This window comes from Cicer arietinum, chromosome 7, assembly GCF_000331145.2.
Source record: "Cicer arietinum cultivar CDC Frontier isolate Library 1 chromosome 7, Cicar.CDCFrontier_v2.0, whole genome shotgun sequence".
Taxonomy (NCBI): domain Eukaryota; kingdom Viridiplantae; phylum Streptophyta; class Magnoliopsida; order Fabales; family Fabaceae; genus Cicer; species Cicer arietinum.
In genome coordinates, this window is record NC_021166.2 from 15,330,384 (window position 1) to 15,350,607 (window position 20,224).

Genomic DNA, 20,224 nt, shown 5'->3' on the forward strand with positions numbered 1-20,224 from the left:
AAAGAGAAAAAGATAGGACAGCTGTTGATAGAGCAACTTTTGAGGCTCGTGATAGAGCATATGCTGAAGCTCGCGAAAGAGCAGAAAGGGCTGCATTTGATAGAGCAACAGCTGAAGCTCGACAAAGAGCACTGGCTGAGGCCAGGGAAAGACTTGAAAAGGCGTGCGCTGAGGCTAGAGACAAATCATATGCTGATAAGGCAACTGCTGAAGCCAGATTGAAGGCAGAACGTGCTGCTGTAGAAAGAGCAACTGCAGAGGCACGGGAGCGTGCAATGGAAAAAGTAAAGGTTGAGAGAGCTGTATTTGGGTCCAGAGAACGATTAGAGAGATCTGTATCTGATAAATTTGGCGTTTCTTCCAGAAATGATGGAAGACAGGGCTCCTCATCCTCAGTAAGTACCCTCTTAAATCTGCAAGTAATTAAATTGTATAATTGCATATTAAATTTATATAGTCGAATTGCAGGATATGCCAGATCCACAGTTTCATAACTTCAGCTCTGCCACTGGGGCCAGATATCCATATTCAGCTTATGGTGGTATGTGATGTGTAACATCCCTGCTGTACTTTATAAACTGATGATGTTGATGAATGTTATACTGCATCCACTTGATACAGTACTAATCAGATATTGTCTTTGCTTTAAGCTTCCTCTTTTTCTGAGAGATCAGAAGAAGGTGAATCAGCTCAGAGATATAGAGCTAGACTGGAGAGGTATCGTCGAACAGCCGACCGTGCGGTAAGATCTCCAATCTTGCTATATTAATGGAATGTAAGTTGTACTTATAATAAAATGATCATGACCATGAGTTTTATGAAAATATTAGGCTAAAGCTTTGGAAGAAAAGAACATGCGTGACCTTATAGCCCAAAAGGAGCAAGCTGAGAGAAGTGTAACTATCTATACATTTGTTCTTCGATGGTCCTGAATTGTTGTTCGTGTTTCATTAATTATTGAGTCTGTTTCTCTTAGCAGAGATTAGCGGAGACTTTAGATACTGAAGTCAAGAGGTGGTCAAGTGGAAAAGAAGGAAATCTGCGTGCATTGCTTTCAACCTTGCAATATGTAGGTGTTCTTATGCTGGAATTCTGAAATAATTTGCGTATGCTTTTCCTCTCTTCCCTTACCCCCAACATCTTATGCTCACATATTGGGAGTGGCATTTATCAAGGTCTAGTAAGCAGAGTCTTGAACAGATGAATCTGTCAATTGGTTGCTTGATCCTGATATTCATGACACTATCGCCCCTTTTTATTTTTTCCTGTTTGAGACCTTTGTCGGTTCTTATTCTGAGTAGCGGTTAACTGAAGACTGATATGATACATGGCTTATTTTCTGATTTGTCTACTTTGTCAGATCCTTGGGCATGATAGTGGGTGGCAGCCAATCCCACTGACGGAGGTCATTACTTCTGCTGCTGTAAAGAAAGCTTACAGGAAGGCCACCCTTTGCGTTCATCCTGACAAATTACAGCAACGTGGAGCAAGTATTCAACACAAATACATATGTGAAAAAGTCTTTGATCTCTTAAAGGTTTGTTTGGCGTGCCATCTTTCACCTATTTGCATATGCAATGTGGCTGTGGTATTATGTTATATTAGAGATGAATAAGTTTTGCCGGAGCAAAGCAAACCATAATGCTTTTACAGAACCTTGAAATCTATCAGGTGTGCATGCACATCATCATGAACATATTGTATTAGGATATAAAACTATGCAGACACACAAGCACCAAGCTCGTAGACACATGCTAATCTTCCTTTTTCTAAACCTCCTACCCAAGCTTGCATGTTAATGTTAATAAATGTTCACTCATCTGCAGTTTTTCTCTTCCTTCTTATACTAGTCAAGTTGGTCTTTTCATTATCACTTTTAGGTATGATTTATGAAAATAGATATGGTTTAGGTACTAGAATATTAGAATATCTATGCAACGTGTATATTTAAGACGAATCATACCTGGACATAAACTTGCATACTCATAGAAATTGGTACTTATCTACCTTGATATTGATCCATTACTATAATTAACTTTGAAATATCAACAAAACTAGGAACGTTGACTAAAAATTATTACATTAAACTCAAGTAAAAAATATGAAGAGAACTTCTAAATCCTAATTATAAATATATTGTGGGAATATGAGGCAGATTAAGTATTATAATACCTTGGTGCGTACACATTCCCTGCATTCAGACTCATTTAATAGATAAAAGCACCACTCATTTTTGTGTGCACTAATCTAGTTTGACTATGTATCCAAATTGCATCGGTAATCAGTAACCATTTCATCTGATGATAAAACAGTGTTGTTGAATATCTGGCATTTATTTATTAACCATTTTCATCTGCCTCTCATTTCTGCAAATTTTTTTTTTCAGGAAGCTTGGAACAAATTCAACTCCGAAGAAAGATAGTACACTCTGTTCTGTTTCTGAACCTTGCCCCCTTTGTATGCTGCTAGTTAGTAGTTCTCTTCCTTGTGGATGCGGCAATCCCGCAGTCAATTACCTCAGTAATTATTTTATCATAGCCCACCTTCTGTAATAATATTTCTTAATATTTATTGTAAGAAATTATTCATCCCACATGAAGCAAGAAATTAAGAAATTCAAGTAAATAGATAGAAAAATATATATTAGACTCGGCTTGCATTTCAATTACTGAAGACTATTAATGAAATTTTTTAGGATAAAGAAAAACCACCACTCTGCACGAAATTGTCATGTTTGTTGATGTAACGGTTTAGTTTAGTCGACCATTCCTTTGACTGATGTTTATCCTACCACAAGGTTAGTTGCTGAATTGAGATGTTAACTGACTGCTGGGTGAATGGTGCTACATACTTCTGCTAGCTTTTATGTTTAATAACTCATTATCATAAACTAACAAGGGGCTAACTACTCTTGAACAATACGAGATCATCCATTGGACAAAAATAAGAAATAAGCTAGGTCATAAGTTAGTTGATACGAGATAGTGTACAGCTTAAAATTGCACGAAAACATAACTTTTATGTTACTCTCTTATTTGGAGTGATGTATTGGACACCAGATAGGTCGCTTAAGAAGTGCAAAAGGGCCCCTAAACTCCAAGAGATCACTGCTTACCTTGAGAAAAACCTGACTCTAGACCGAGTTACTCATTTCAGAATGGAATTTTGTTATGATGGGTCATTCCGTGTATATCAAGTTGGGTTCCCTATCTTTTATAATGCACCTTTGAGTGGACACTGGTTATTAGTATATAACATTCAGGAGGTTATCTGGAAACCTTTATTCGATTGGCATAAAGTATATAAAGCGCATGAGTATGCCAACTTGTGGTGTTTGTAAGAGACAATTACTTGGATATGTCCCCTGGTGCTTTTTTGGTCTCTACCAATCTCTGTTCATGGATGCAGTCAAGGTACTAGGTTGATATCAATTTGGTTATTCAATGGATCACGGGGAAGGCACTGGAGGGTTTTATTTATATTTTCAATTTAGCCCTCTTAAATTATCATAAAAGTTTATAACTCTTTCAGTTTCTTTCGCGTTCTACCATAAAAAAAATATAGCTCTACTTCTGTCCTTCTACCGTTATGAGAAGAACTATTTACTATTTTTGCGAGAAGATTTCTCCTTCGTCTCACTCTAATATGTTTGTATTTACGTCACGATCGTCTTGATGTCGTCGACCACACGTCGTCATCGCCGCACTGTTGTTTCTAGATTGGTTTTTGATTATTAATGAACTTTTCGTCTTCGATTCTTAGTGAAAAATGACGGAGGGAGACAGTGAAGAATGGCGAAGAGACAATGCTGCAAAGAGAAGAAACTAGTATTCTTTTTTATAGTTTAATAAATAAATATAATTATTTTAAAACACAACAAAAATATAAAACTTAAAAATTTAGTGGTGTTACAATATGGTCAAACTTACTCATAGATGACATGTCATTTGGTGATTTAGTTCGATATTATCAAAACATACTAATTTTCAGAAGTCCCCTTTCAAAATACGATCATGATACATTGTAAGTAGATTTAATATATTCTCGGCGAAATAATGCAGGGTTGACTAGTGCTCATTGTTTAAAATAAAATAATAACTTTAGTTTTAGTCCCTTATTTTCATCAATTCATGGAATTAATCTTTTTATTTAAAAATTCGACATTTTTGGTCAATTCCTCTGAATTTAAGTAAAAAAAATAGTGATTTGATATATTTTAAATGATGTGCTATATGATACGATAATTTTGAACGATCAATTATCATAAAATTGAAATAATTTTTTATAAAAAACTTTAGTTTCAACTTATCAAATTATTTATTTTTGTAATTTAATTAATAACATGTAAACTATTATACATCTAATTGATTCTATAGTATAGCTTCATATGGTGTATCATTTAAAATATATCAAATCATTAATTTTTAGCTAAAACATTTAAGAGAGGAATTAAAGTTGTTAGATTTTAAAATAAAAAAACCATTTACACAAATTAATAAAAAATAAAGGAAAACTGCAATTAAATAAAAAAAACTATTGCTCGTTGTAACATCTTTGAAACATAACTTGATGGAAATAATATTTGACAGTAATGACCGGTTCTTATAGGACATTAGTAGTAAGTCTTGATGCGGGTGTTGATTTGGAGATTTGAAAAAAAATACTCAAACTTTATTTGTTTGGCTTTAACTCTTCGATTTAGCAATAGATAATTCAATGGAAAGAAATAAAATTTAATTAATAATTATTTTAGCTCGTATTTTGAACAATTTATTCTTAATTAAAATTCATTAACCATTTAAATTCAACCCTTTAGTTCTCACTTTGTTTCCATTGTTGCACAAGCTTTTATTTATTTAAAATATTGTATTTTGCATCTACCCATCTACTCCAAAGTGGTCAAATATGTACAACACATAAAACCCAACAATATAGTAAAAGAGGTAGGGAAATTTGATGCAAATGAATTGTTTGCAGTCACACAAACAGTTGTTGCAAAATGTAGGGAACATTTAGGCAATCAATTGACTATATGAATGTAGGAGTATCCTGACTATAGGAAATCTAAGTCAAAATAGCCGTAGTTAGTAAAACAATTTCAATTTTGTAAATAGTAGAAGTAAGAGATTGTCTTCATTCTTCACAAATGAGCCCACCTTTCCTTAAACAAATTTAGATGGATTCAATTTTGACTAGTTCAATCTAAAACGTTCATCATGAATTTCGATAAAAATGAAACAGTGACTTTAAAATGAACAAGTCATTGATGTTTAGAATATTCACAAAGTTGCAATTAGAAGTAACACCAAGTCATTAAGACATTATATATCATTATTCTAATTGATCTTGTCCACTCTCAGAAATTTATTTGAATGATTCAATGTACAAAATGTGCAGGCAATACAATCTTAATTATAAGGCAGACGCTGTTTAGTCTAAGGGGAAGTTTGACTGAGAAAATGAAGATCAGCATACCAATAAAAAAAACATAATTGTCATTTTCATATTTATATAAATAAATAAATAGAAAGAAAGAAAGTGATCCATCTTTTTTATGGTACCTTCGAGGTACCATATAATTATTGAGAGAATTTGTGGGGAGGGTTGAAAAAGTCAACATAACACTCACAACTAGTTCTGTTTTGAAATCACAAAGCTATTATTATTATAGCAAGCATTCAAACATGCTACATTATAGAATATTTATATATAAAAAAAAACTAGCAAACCAAACTTGACCTTGTAGATGCATATATAAAGCCATCTATTATGTTGTTGTATTCCAAGTTAACTCCTCATCAACCCTTTTTCCCTTCATCTCATCTTTCACACAAAAGAGTTTAGGATTCAAGCATGTTTAGATCAATGAGTACTCGAAGAGGGTTTGGGACTGGAAGGTATGAGAGATTAGGAAAAGAATCAACAACCACAACACTTTTGAATGAAGAATTCAAGAGAAGCACAAGCTTGCCTTCTAAGGCATCCAATAATTCTTCAAGAAAAGTGGCTCTAGGTTCAACTTTTGGTGACATAAACCTACAAAGAAACCAAACAAAAAAAGTTAGTAATAATAGTAGCAAGAAGAGTCACCCACTTCTTAGCTTTTTGGATCTTCGTAGGAAAAAGAAAACAACAGCTAAGCCTGAATTTGCAAGGTATCTTGAGTATCTCAAGGAAGGAGGCATGTGGGATTTGAATTCCAATAAACCAGTTATCTATTACAAGTGATCATAGCTTGCTTTAATTTCTTTCAATACTCAACCTTTATTTTTGTGTAAGAAATTGGTATTGGTTTCTCACATCCAAGAAATAGATATTGTATAACTATTTTTGCTATAATTTTATTGTAGTTTTGATATGATTAAAATTTTTCATTTCAATTATTATATTTACTTACATACATGATTAATAAAAATAAATAAATATTTTATATAAAAAATTAAAATAGGATAATAAGTTTAAATTTCGCGCAAAGCATTTGAATTTTTAGAGACGACTGTAAAAAAATTTACATTGGCAACTCATCCCAACTATTTATCGCTATAACTTTAAACATAGTTATGATAAAAAAAAACTAACATATTTAATGATTTTACGATTGTGATCGATTGATAATATAGAAATTAATTAAAAAGAGAATATAAATTAATTAAAAAGAGAATATAAATTAAATCCTTTATATTACAATATGTGCTTTTTGTAATGATTAATTTTCCCCCTAATAAAAGCTTCATTTTATTATCCTATTTTGGTTTGTTAAAACATGTTTGATACCATTAGACGAAGTTACCTTTCAAAAAAATATCATTAGACGAAGTTAACTATATTATTGATTCGTGCAAACGAGACTCTCATTTTGTTTATATGCTTCTTTTCTTTATAGCACTAATATGAGTTTATATTTTACTACGTTATTTATTTATTTATTTATTTATGTATTATATATGTATTTATACATTTACTAATAATACATTTATAAATAATGTATTAGAATTTAGTATACACACACAAATTTATAAAAATAAAATTGTAAGCTAGTTCATGGTAAACTGTTAGAAAAAAAACACATAATTTGTGGATAAACTTGATTGTAAATATATAGTCAGTCATTGTATTAGATGAAAAACTGTTAAAAGAGTAATTTAGAAATTAAAAATAGGCCACACCAAATTAAAAACTTATCATATCATAGTTATAGATACTGTGAATCAAATCAAATTGTGAAAGAAATATAAAGAAGTAAAAAATAAAAATTAAGTAGTATTTTTAGTAAAACTGTTCTTTAAGAAGAAAAAAATTATAAGAGTACCTTTTAGAATTTATTTCTTCTTTGAGAAAAGGAAATTTTGGTTGTGATAGTGATATCCAACCCAAAGTGTTTTTTTATGAGAGACACTATATGTACCGTTCACCATTTCCTATATAGATAACACAACTCATTTACTATAATTGAAAGAATATTTTACTATATAGATAACACAAATCAATCCAAATCGTAAAATAAAAGATATTTTAGCATCACACTTTTTATAACATATTATTTATGATTAGTTAAAATTCAAATAAATTTTACTAAATTATGTAGATTTTGTATGAATTAAATTAAATTAAATTAAATTTTAAAGAATTATAGGTATTAAAAAATATATGTTAAAAACTATGTAGAATGATTATTGAATAATTATTGACGGAAGATAGAAGACCCGTACAATTCTGCTGCCCCCTACCTCCTTACGACTCTTCCGTATCATTTTTGTTATGTGTCCTTTCTTCCTAAGGCACCTTCGGTCTACTCCTTTTTTTTCTTCTATGAAGTATTAAGTACTTGCCACCAACCAATTCAAAACATTTGGACATATACTTTTTTATCTTTTAATAAAGTTAATATACGCATAAGTTGCACATGACAGATATTCAAATTCAAATTCATTAAAAAAAAAAGTCAATTATAATATCCTTCTCCCTAATAGCTTATAAAACTATATTATTTCGATGAATGACGCATCTGGTGAGGCACGGGCTGGGCCCATTCACGAGAAATACATGCTCGTGGCACGCCCACGGGCCACACATAAGAAAAATCAACTCAAAATATAAAAATATGTTTGGTCAGCAATAAATCTAAGAATAGAAAATATATCTTAACTCTCTAGCCTCAAACCTAAAAGAAACGCGGAGAAGGTGCCACCAAATTCCCCTCCCAAAAAAAAAAAAAGATTAGGGTGGGGAAAGAAAGGAAAAGAAAGGAAAAGAAAGAGAGAGTTGTTGCTGTTATTGCTTCGAAGATTGAAATATTTGTTTCGATTTCTTTCTTCAGGTGTGGGAACTATGTCGCTAACAAACAAACATTACAATTTTAATTAATTTAATTTTAAACATTATTATTACTACATTCAAATACTAATACGAAGATGCAGACGAAGCCTTCTTCCTTTTCTCTCTTTCTCACAACTTAGTCATTTTCACTTCATCATCATCATCATCATCTCTTTCTCATTCTTCTTCCTCAAGCAAGGTTTCTTTCTTTCTTTATTTTATATATTTATTTATTTATTTTGACATTTTCTTATTTTATATCATGTTTCACCGTTTCTTATTAAATAAAAAATCCGAAATTGCAAAGTGTCGTATTAATTTCGATTCTATTTTCTGTTTCGTTGCTGCGAGAGTTCTGCTGAGGTTCAGAAAATTGCGATTTCGATTTTGAATTTTATTCTGTTTTAGGTTTCGGCTACAATATAATATGATACATTTTGAATTTGAATTTGTTGTGATTAATATTTTTTTTTAATTGATTTGCATCTAGTTTTAGTTTTCCGGAATGAATCAGAAATTTACGATTTGGTGGCGTTAGGTTAGAATCGTGGAAATATTCTTCTGTTTTCGGTTAGGTATTTTTTTGGTTTTGTTTGATCTTTGTTGAATTTGCATTTTTTTGGATAGGTGTTGTTTTTGTGTGGCAAGTAAAAAATATGTTTGATCTTGTCAATTTTAAATTAGATTCAATCATGGGTTAACTGTTGCCCTTGTATTAGTGATTTGCATGATTGAATAAAAAAATTGCATTCAATTAGTTTTCGAGTAGGATTCTTATTCAATTTTTATTTTAACATTTATGTTTCATTTTTATTTTTTATTTTTATGCAGCCATGCCGACGTTTACTGCTATAGCATTTGATAGGTTAATAGAGCCCGGAGCTTCTAGGGCTGTTAATAAATCTTCTTTGACCTCAATTCCGGTTCGTAGTTCGAAGAAGCTCGAGAGGAGGGGCACTGAACCAGCCAAAAAGAAGGCACCTCCTCGACCTCAATTAAAGCCGTCACTCTATGCCACTCCTGAGGTGACGCCGCTTCCTGATTCGCCTTCGTCGTTTCCGCCTTCTCCGTACATCATCAATCACAAACGCCGTGGGCCGCGGCTGCTCAAGAGTTTCTCGGAGGCCAATGTACAGGCAAAGCAGGAGGTTCATGATGAAGAAAATGTTATTGGTAAGAGCTCTGATACTGTGGTTTCTAGTTCAGCTGGTGACCTTCAAGTCTCTTTCGTGAATCCTGAACCTGTTAAGGAGGAGCAAGATAACGGTTTACAAGATACCAAACTTAGTAGCTGCAACGGTGGTGATGCTGGGCATGTACACAGAGAAAATGGAAGTAGTAGCGATCCTAAGGGTATGCATTTGGAAAAGGTAGTGGCGTTGAATATGGAAAGAGATGGTGAGAGTGAAGACTTTTTTGATCTACATGATTCTATGAGTTTAACAAGTTACACGGATGGAGAGGATAATACAGGCACGGAACGCACTGCAAAATTTAGCAACCATGGTGGGGAGTTTTTTGATGCTTGGGAAGGTAAATTGAACCGGGTTAACTGTCAATTAGTTCTTTGCAAATTACCATGTGCATGTGGACAACCATAAGGTTGTGCTCTTCAGTAGAGTTTTTAATTGGGCGTTATGTTAAGACCAATTAGCTTTTTGTTTTGTTGATTTAATTTATTTTTTATTTTTCTCATATTTTATGTCATCACTTATGATTGTTGTTGCAGTAATAATCTGAATATCCACAAGTTGATTTATTAGTTTCAATACATATTTCATATAATTATCATACAGGAAAGTAAAAAAGGATCAGTATATGCTTTTGGAATATTTCATCTCATAGATTATCTTACTTGGATTTTTTTTCCCTGTAGAACTCTCTTCTGATAGTGGGACTCAAGGTTCTCTACATGATTTTGAAGCTGAAATGCGTGCAATAAGGTTGAGTCTATTGATGGAGATAGAGAAGCGAAAGCAAGTTGAAGAATCCCTTAAAAGCATGGAAAGCCAGTGGGAGAGAATCAGAAAAGGGTTCTCTCTTGTTGGAATTGTTTTGCCAGCAGATCTTACTGCTATTGCAGAATGTGGGACGCTGAATTCTGATCCTGTGGATGATCTATGTCAGCAGGTTTACATTGCTAGGTTCATATCAAACACCATTGGTAGAGGAACTGCTAGGGCTGAGGCGGAGGCAGAGATGGAAGCCCAATTAGACGTAAAGAACTTTGAGATTTCTCGACTACTAGAACGTCTTCATTATTATGAGACCATGAATAGGGAGATGTCTCAGAGGAACCAAGAGGCAGTAGGTGAGATTTATATGGATTAAATTTAATCTTCGTGAGATTTAACCGGATATATTTATGTTGTTTTCAATGTGTCATAAATACATCTATGATTATACAGTATGAGCTCATAAGTTGATAGTTGATACTTATATGCAGTGTTATCGCAATTATAGACCAAATGACAGACTATATACCTTCAATCATTTATCTTTATTGCTGTCAAAAAAACATTAATCTTTATTGTTTAGTTTTACCTGATGTTTACTTAATAATAATACTAGTGATGTAATATAATTGATAGGTATGCATAAAGGACTTTGACTGTCTGCAAGTGCTTTACTTTCAGAGTGTCTTTGAAGTGTTAACTTGTATTTTATTTTTGGCTTCCATATTTCTTTACCTTCTGTTCTTCACGTTTATGTATTAGGTTCATGTGTCAACACATTTTTAGGAGCAGTGTTTATTTGCATGCAAGATTTGGGATTTTAACATTTACCTATCTATGTTAAGTTATGCCTAATCATGATTTAAACCAATTTTTAGTGGGTCTATCCCATATTCTCTAGGGATATTTAGTCAGCTGTTGCTTATGACATGTTTGCGCAAGTGATATTCTGTAGTCTGTTGGTGCCTTGTTTGCTTCCTAAATGTATGTCCTAGTTTTTTTAGCTTGCTTTGCTCCACTTTTTCTCATTTATTTCATTTGCTGTCGTGTTTAGAGATGGCGCGGCGCGAGCGACAAAGAAGGACTAGGAGGCAGAGATGGATTTGGGGCTCTATCACTACTACCATTGTACTTGGTACTGCAGCAATAGCATGGTCTTATCTCCCATCAAGTAAAGCATCAACATCTGCAGACCATGATTTGGTTTCTGAACACAATGACGGAGCCAACTAACATTCCACCAACACTAACTTTGCCTAGTTATGGTAGAAGAGGAGAATAAAAGTTTTACGAGCTACTATGTGGCTAACACGACTCATACTTGATCAATTACAATTTTGCGGTATTATGTGCATAATTTATTTGGCGGTTCAGTACAATTACTTTGCTTTTCCACTGCAAGTCTAGATGGTTGATTAGTGAAATGGTACAGTCCATGTTGATAAGATAATACCCTATAGTTTCTTACCGATTCTTGTGAGCAGAAGAAGTATTTGGCATCTGATACATTTCACAGATCACGTATAGATTCTTTATGCTTGCTTCTCCAAGCATTCTAACACAGCAGAAGAAATTTGATACTTGGTGTTGTTAATAAATGAAATTTGGTCAAGCTATGATGCATGTTTGTCAAGCATGGATGCGGCTTGCGCTTGAAATAAAATGTTGCTTATTGTAGTAATACTTTATGACGTATTGGTTGTGCTGCCGTAGCAAATTACATTTTTGGGAGGGTTTTGCAAATCCTGTTACTGAAGAAAGCTGATATATTTTTTATGCATCTTTTGTGTTTCCGTATAGGAAATTGAGAAGCTTTTAACGGTTTATCAATTTTGTTTTGTTCATTAAATTTTTAGGCATTATGTTTTATTCCAGTGGGAAAAAGGCTTATTTCTTATGCAATCTATTGTTGTTTTCTTTTTAGGCAAAGAAATATGGTCATCATAGTTAACTGAAATTTGAAATACAATTTTTTACAACTGAAGTATATCTCTCGATACCCATCTTATTTAGGTACTTTAAATTCACAACTAATCACATATAAGCACCTCTTTAAATGTTTAATTAGAATTTAAATTAGACTTTGACATATTAATATTATTATGAATAAAATTTTAAAAATAATATAATTTATTGATTTTGTTTGTAAAATATTTTTATTTTTTAAGTGAGTTTATTTTGAGTAATTATTACATGAGTTATATTTTATCCATTGAATTATTATGTTACAATTTTAGTAAAATTTTAATGAATAAATAAGATTTAAAAACATTAAAAAATATTTAAAGATTTGATCAATCGATTTATAATTTAATGTTTATATCACATTTCACTCATTAAAGATTATAAAAAAATAGAATAAAAAAATATTATATAAAAAATATTCACGCATTAAAATATAGTAATAAGTATAAAGTTAATAATATATTAACCATGGACTATATGATGGACTAAATAATCCGGTTAAATTAACATGTTAATCAATAATATGTTAAAATTTACATCTTTCTAATTACCACATTATTTAAAAAAAAATATTAATCACGAAATATTCACCACTCTCTCAAATGTTCAACCAAAAAATAAAATCACTCTTAAACGTGTGGTTAGGATGCATAAAACTAAAAATAATTTTTTTTCTTCTTTCAAATAAACCTATTGTGAAGATCAACCTACAAACAAAGTCATAAATTATATTTAGTATTAAAAAACTTTAAAGTATTTTAATAAATATAATTATCTTACGTATAATCAAATTAGCCCTGTTCATTTTTTACTCGTATTGTTATGTAATTATAATTTTAAAATGATTGAGCAAGAAATTGATCTAAATTGACACATTTAGACGAGGACATAAAATAGAGAATACAAAGTGAAAAGTAGAATTAAAAATGACAAAATAAAATAAGTGTTGTCTTAATTGCAACTAACATTTTTAATTTAACACTAGTTGCTCTCTAAATAAAAAAATATTATTAGAAAAAGTTGAAGAACAAAGCTAAATTTATTGTTAGAAAAATATGTATATGATTTTGTCATTTGATATTCATTTCATTCTATCCATGTATAATAATAACACTACTATGAAGCTTCATATGAACAATCTTCTCTGTCTTTTGGGGAGCTACTATACTTTTATGTCGTAGATGAGATCAAATATGTCGGCAAAAACAATATTCTAACTAACAACCATCAATATTTAAAAATAAAAATAAAACAAATAAGTAGAATATGTTACAAAATACCACTTACTCAAAAATTATTTGTGCAAAATAAAAATTTCCAACTCTACCTACTTTGAAACTAATTGGGATGCAAAAAGATTTCCTTTTGAGTTGATAAAGTGGGATTCTGAAAACCCATACGAAAATTTTGTTAAACATTAAACATTCGAAACTTAATTTTTAAAAAATTTTAGACAGTTTCAAAACTTTTGGTAAATGTGAAAGTTTTGAAATGTAATTTTCCAGTATTTTATGAAAGTTTCGAAACTTTTGATAAATCTGAAAGTTTCGAAATGAGATTTTCCTGAATTTATCAAAACTTTCGAAAGTTTTGATGAATTTGAAATATTCGAAACATATCAGCTTCAAAACTTTCAAATTTTCGAAGTAATACAATTTCGAGAATTTCAAAAATTCGAAAGTATCAGTTTATAAGAAATTTTCGAAATGTACAAAATTATTTTAGTAATAATTAAAATTTTATTTTAAAGAATAGATTTATAATATTATTATTAATTAAATTTATTACTCTTTTTGAAATTAGGTATGAGTAGAGTTGAGCTTCATGCTTCAAGAATGATTATAGATTCTACAGAAAAATTCAGCACCGATCAAGTATTATTATTGATAATCCACCACCGATCAAATTTTTATTATAGTTATATATTTGATGTTTTATTTGAAATATATTTTATAGGTATTTCCCTCTCGAGAAACTATTGGAAGACAAAATTGAATTTTAATTGTTACCATTCAATCAGATAAAGCAACCGGAAAGAGGGGAAGAAAAGACAAATTAATTTTGGAATGCGAAAGAGGTGGAAAATATAAATCAAAATCAACAGTAACTTGTTCTCACAAGGAAAACTGCCAGTTTACTCTCAGATGTATACCATTAAATATCGGTGAATGATGGAAAATTAGTGTTCGTTATGAAACACACAATCATGATTTACTGGATACTGTAACCGATCATTCATATTTGGGGCATTTAAACGAAGAAGAGAGGAAATTTGTCAATGACATGACAAGGTATAAGCTTGCACCAATGTTCATTTTGAATGCTTTGAAAGAGAGAAATAAAGATAATCTCACAATTCTCAGTCAAATATATAAAGCAATGAGTACTTTTCAATCATCGTTGAGAGATTCGTACACAGAAATGCAGCATCTGTTGAAGTTAATACAACAAGAAAATTATGTGCATTGGACAAGAATACGGGAGAACTCAAATGTTTTGAGATATATATTTTGGACGCATTCTAATTGTATAAAATTGTTAAACACGTTTCATTTTATTTTGATATGTGATAGCACATACAAAACAAATATATATCGGTTACCATTACTTGAAATTGTCGGTGTCACATCTACTAGTTTGACATTTTGGTTGGGCTTGCTTACTTGGAACAAGAGTGACAAGATAACTTCATATGGACATTTGAAAAGGTAAGGCAATTGTTCGTCTTTGAGAATTTAATTTCTACAGTTATTGTGACTGATAGAGATCTTGCCATGATTAATGCTATTAGTGTTGTGTTTCCTACTTAAATTCATTTGCTATGTCGTTTTCATATTGAAAAAAATATTGGAGCAAGATGCAAACAATATGTGAAAAAGGATAGACAAGATGAAGTAATAGATTTTTGGAAAAAAATTGTATATTCGACTAGTGTGGAGGAGTATGATCATCACTTGCAACACTTTGAGCTAGTGTGTGCCGATATTATCCTTTTTTTTTTTATTATGTGAAAGATTCATGGTTGACACCTTACAAAAAAAGATCTGTCAAAGTTTGGACCAATAGAGTAATGCATTTGGAGAACACAACATCTAACATGTATTTATAAATTATGATTTGTTTTGTTTTAGAAAATATAATTTACTAATTTATGTGATTTATTATAATTTGTGTTATTTAATTTATTTGTAGAGTTAAGTATGCTCACAAGAGATTGAAAAATATGCTGCAAACTAGTTTTGGTGACTTGTGTAAAAGTTGGGATGCTGTGAATATGATGTTGAAGAACTAAGTATGTATCATTAAATCGTCTTTTCAGAAAATCATCCTCGATGTTGAGCATGAGTATAATTCACCATTTTTTCAAAGTCTACATCACTGTGTATCAAGGAAATGTTTAGGTAAAATTGACAAACAATTAAAGAGGGTGAAAATTGTAGGTACTGACAAAATAAAATGTGGTTGCTCAATTGGAACAACTCATGGATTATCATGTGCTTGTGAGTTGGCAAAGTTGCAGATATATGGTAATGTTATTCTTTTAGATATCATTCATGTTTTTTGGAAAATTTTAAGCATTGAGCATGAATTGAAGGATGAAAAATCTTTATCAGAATATGACTTTTCAGAAGAGTTGGAAGCAATGAAAGCGTACATAAAGAAACAAGATATTGCTGATCAAAGGATATTCCGAGAAAAGGTGCGTGAACTTGTATTTCCACATACAACATCAATACTTGCACCACCTGATAAGGTGAGAACCAAGGGAACTAGTAAAAGGAAAAAAGAATTTGATACTCCTCGTGCTCCTTCATATTAAGAGTATGTTGATGCCTCTCAAGAATCTGCAAAGCAACCATCTCAATGTTCTGCAAATCAATTAGCACAGTGTTCTGCAAGGCAACCATCTCAACATTCTGCAAATCAATCAACACAATATTCTGCAAGGCAACCATATAACATACATTTTCCTACTTTTATACATCAGTATATTGAGGAGATAATAGATGTTGTGCTTGATGGAAATTATGTGTTTCGCGCAATTGCAGCATTGTTAGGTTGGACTGAAGAATCTTGACATTTAGTTCGAACACAATTGGATAAAGAGATCCATCTACATCAAGACCTTTATTCCAATATTTTTTATGATAGTGTTGAATGAATGCGGAACTCATTGAAAATTTCAGGATTTGGTGCTCAAGGAAAAGATAAGTGGATGACTATACCAGACTTAGGTTACGTGATAACAATACTATTTAATGTCATATTGGTGTCGTTGTGTCGTAATCTGAATATGACATTTTTTCCGCTAAACAAAACACCATCAAAAGAGTCTTATCTTATCTCTTTACTAGCAATTGGATTCGTCAATGAAAATCATTGGGTACAGGTAAAATTTATGATTGGTAGTATTGTTTAATAAATTAATGTTAAATATTTTCTTGTTCGGAAAGGCCACCTACCTCAAAAAAATAGAGAGATTTTTGTAGTGATTGTGCAAAGACAAGGGAGATAGCTTATGTAGGACATACGAAGCATTAAGAACACATTGATCCATCACTTATCAAATCATCTTGTATTTCATTAAATTAATATTAGAATATATGTTTGAACATTTTATCATTTATCATTTACATTTTATCATTTTATCATTTACGTTTTATCATTTATCATTTACGTTTTTGGTAACAAGAACATGCAGACTAACTCATAATAAATGTGGATTAACTCAAAATAAAAATTGATAAATAACACAAAATATTAAAATAGAAATGCATGTTCAATATTTATCATACATAACACAATCACTAATCATCGTACAAGCGACATAAACTTAATGTAAACACTACATCCTTGAGCAACAAAACATCAAGTCTTCGACGATATATCATCAATCCGTCTTCAACAACATGTTTTGCAGTCCACCTACATGCTTTTGGAAAATGTGTAGGAACCGCTCCTATATCGCCTCGCTTATAGATGCTAGGGAAGTGCTCATAAATCCAGCACTGCACCATAAATAATACCATATATAATACCATATATAACACAACTTAATAAATAAATAAATGACACAACTTAATATAAATCATATACATGTAATATGGTCATGTAACCTCTCAATTATCGAGTGTCGTGGACAACTCCATCTCCCAGATTGTCATAAAGGAAAACCAATGTCGCAGTACCCCACGAATAGTCCGAACAATGATCTAAATCAAAATACAAACTAACGTATTTCGCCTCCACAAGCGTATGTATTTTATCAGCGAAAATAGTGATGCCAACTAAATATAACAGGTAAGTTCTAGCCGCACACTCAAACTGGTTAGTTTGAATGAGAGGACTGTATAAATCATGCAACCATTGCAGTCTATAATGGATACATTTATTATAATTAATCTCAGCTAGTGCTTCCTCCGATGTTGCACCTAAGTACTCATGTGCAGCTCTTGCAACATTATTAGTGTTTGTATTCATAAGTGCATCAAAAATTTATCATGGGGTGAGATGTGAAGAAGAGCCGCGACGTCGTCCGACGTGATGGTCATATCTCCAAAAGGCAAATGAAATGAGCTGGTCTCTCTATGCCACCTTTCAACAAATGCAGATATCAGACCAGCATCATCTATAGTGAGGTAAGCTGAAGACAGATGTTGCAGCCCAGATTCCTAAATCCAATGTTGTACACGATCTGGCACACGAACTTTAACAAACTTCTCCAGCTTCAATCCATGAGTAATAACCTTTAACGACCCACGATCCTGCGAGTAATTACATATAATTAAAAATTAATTAAAATTAACAATTAATAATTAAAATATAAGGAGACCACATTGTGTTAAAAATTAATTAAAATATACCTCTCCTCCCCACAACCTCCGAGCCACGTGGTGCTCATATTATGTCAACACATGTGTCACCACCGGTCCTCCGGGGAATCCGGGTTGCTGATCTTGCTCATCAATATCATCAACATCATCATGTGCAGACTCATCATATTGCTCCTCAGCCTGCTTCATCTGTGCAGACTTAGGGACATCCTCATCTATCTGTGCTTGCTCAATAGACTCAGCGACATCATCTTGGACATCATGTCTCCGATGACGTTGCCTAATTGGACAATTTGCTTCATTTTGTCGTCTATTTGATGCTGTTGGTGGAATTTTCTCTGCTCCATCACCACTATCACCTCTCACGTTGCGAATAATTTGGCCAAATGCACCTCTCATTCTAGGCACTGCAATATATCAATAATAAAAAAATGAAAAAAAAAACTAAAAAAAAAATGCATTTCGAAACTTTCGTATTGTTTCCAAATTGGATTCAGAAGTTTCATTGAAGGCCAAACTTCCGAAACAACTTCAAAACTTTCCATGAATTCCAAAGTTTCGAAACTGAATACTTCATGTTTCTGAAATTAACATTTCGAAACTTTTAGATTGTTAGAAAGTTTCGAAGGTTTCTGCATTTCGAAAGTTTCATGTTGATGGAAACTTTCGAAAGTTTCAAAAATTTGAGAAAAAATGCAATTCAAAAGTTTCATGTTCATAGAAACTTTTGAACATTTGAAAAAAATATTGTTTCGAAAGTTTCAAATTTTTGAAGGGGGTTTTACATTTGTGTTTCGAAGGTTACAAATGTTCGAAGGTTTGCAAATTTGTGATTCAGACAATTGAAAGTTTCGAATTAAATGAGTGAAAAAAAAGGAAGGGAATTTTTTTTAGGGTCTTTATAGATAACCACAGGGACAAAATGATATTTTCAATAGGGATGGGTGTGAGAGGTATAGGTGGGGGTGCGCGGTACAATTCTCTTCTCGTGACAGTGGCGGGCTTGGTCCGAAAGCTAATTGCTTAAGGTGTATGAAAATTGCTACAAGAAAAAAAAATTATTGACCATTTAAACAATTATTAAACAAAATATAATGACATACTAAAATATTGGAGTTTCAATTTTGTTTTTAATAAGGTACTAATTATAGATAGATTGATCACCAACTAATAGATTGTTTGGCGGAGTAGAATAATATAGATGTGTAAAAAAAAAAAAAAAAACTTATATGACAAAATTAATAGTGAGATGACAACATCTTAGTTTGTGGAGTTGTTTTAATAAAATTGTATATAAATAATAGAGTATAAATATTTTAAAAGGTTATTATAAAATATTTTATAGATCTCATTAAAAATGAGTAATTTTTTTTATTAAAACATGATTTTTTCACCATGATACTATGCAATATTCAGTTAGAGGAAATTAAACAATTGTATAAACAAAAAAATGTGAAATATATACACATTAAGTTTTTATTATTCTTCATTCGAGGAAATTTAGAGAATTATGTGATATGCTTAGAGTGTTATGTATAACACTATTTGACTCTATGAATATAAAGATGGGTGAAAAAAGATAGTATAGTTGTCATTATATAATATTCTATAATTTATCCATTATATCACTGAAAATGTGTATTGGTGTTAATAACCTATTTCGGCGTATATCTAAAAAATATATTGGATAACACATAACTAATGAAAATATAAACACAATTTAGTCAAAAACATTGATGTATTTGCATCATATGTCTACACACAACAATCCCCACAAACATATCAAAACACTTTTTATTAGATTTCATCATAGTCAGCACATAAAATGTCACATTCCCCTCTTTAGCCGTCTTCCTTTTTCATCTACTTCCCTTCTACAGTTGAATTCTCACTTCGTTGCCATTCCTAATCCTAGTGGAGAAAATGCAAGGTATGTGACTCTTTGGTCGGACCATTTTTCTCTTTGTGCATCATATTTTCTGTCGAACACATAAATATTTTGATTCTTTTGATTTTTATCACATTTATAATTATTTTACTTTTTGATACTGTAAATTTGGATGTCATTAATTTGTTTGCACAATCATTCATATTTTTATTAAAAAATAATTATATTAACTAACATGAAAATAAAAAATGATAACTTTCAGCGCC

General features: G+C 31.5%; 3 protein-coding genes across 4 annotated transcripts in view; all 3 read left to right on the top strand.

Moving 5' to 3' along the window:
• The window catches only part of LOC101494728 (uncharacterized), a 7,079-nt gene extending 4,440 nt beyond the window's left edge, over window positions 1–2,639 (top strand). Inside the window, 7 exon segments of the mRNA XM_027336500.2 lie at window positions 1–395; window positions 469–541; window positions 651–742; window positions 831–896; window positions 980–1,069; window positions 1,361–1,537; window positions 2,387–2,639. Of these exon segments, the coding sequence (XP_027192301.2) occupies window positions 1–395; window positions 469–541; window positions 651–742; window positions 831–896; window positions 980–1,069; window positions 1,361–1,537; window positions 2,387–2,422 (929 nt within the window). The 3' untranslated portion in view covers window positions 2,423–2,639.
• A 3,226-nt stretch (window positions 2,640–5,865) lies between these two features.
• LOC101495054 (uncharacterized) lies at window positions 5,866–6,228 on the top strand. The gene has a single exon (XM_004509226.4). It carries the CDS (start codon window positions 5,866–5,868, stop codon window positions 6,226–6,228), a length of 363 nt encoding a protein of 120 aa, XP_004509283.2.
• Window positions 6,229–8,135: 1,907 nt separating this feature from the next.
• On the top strand, window positions 8,136–12,173 carry LOC101495383 (uncharacterized). Of its 2 annotated transcripts, none has more exons than XM_073363403.1 (4): window positions 8,136–8,317; window positions 9,148–9,849; window positions 10,193–10,627; window positions 11,326–12,173. In XM_073363403.1, the coding sequence occupies exons 2-4, from the start codon at window positions 9,150–9,152 to the stop codon at window positions 11,502–11,504; spliced, it is 1,314 nt and encodes a 437-aa protein (XP_073219504.1). In that variant the 5' UTR covers window positions 8,136–8,317; window positions 9,148–9,149; the 3' UTR covers window positions 11,505–12,173. The 2 variants fall into 2 exon arrangements, with proteins under 2 accessions (XP_073219504.1, XP_004509284.1); XM_004509227.4 differs by having other exon boundaries at window positions 8,137–8,515.
• Window positions 12,174–20,224: the final 8,051 nt, after the last annotated feature.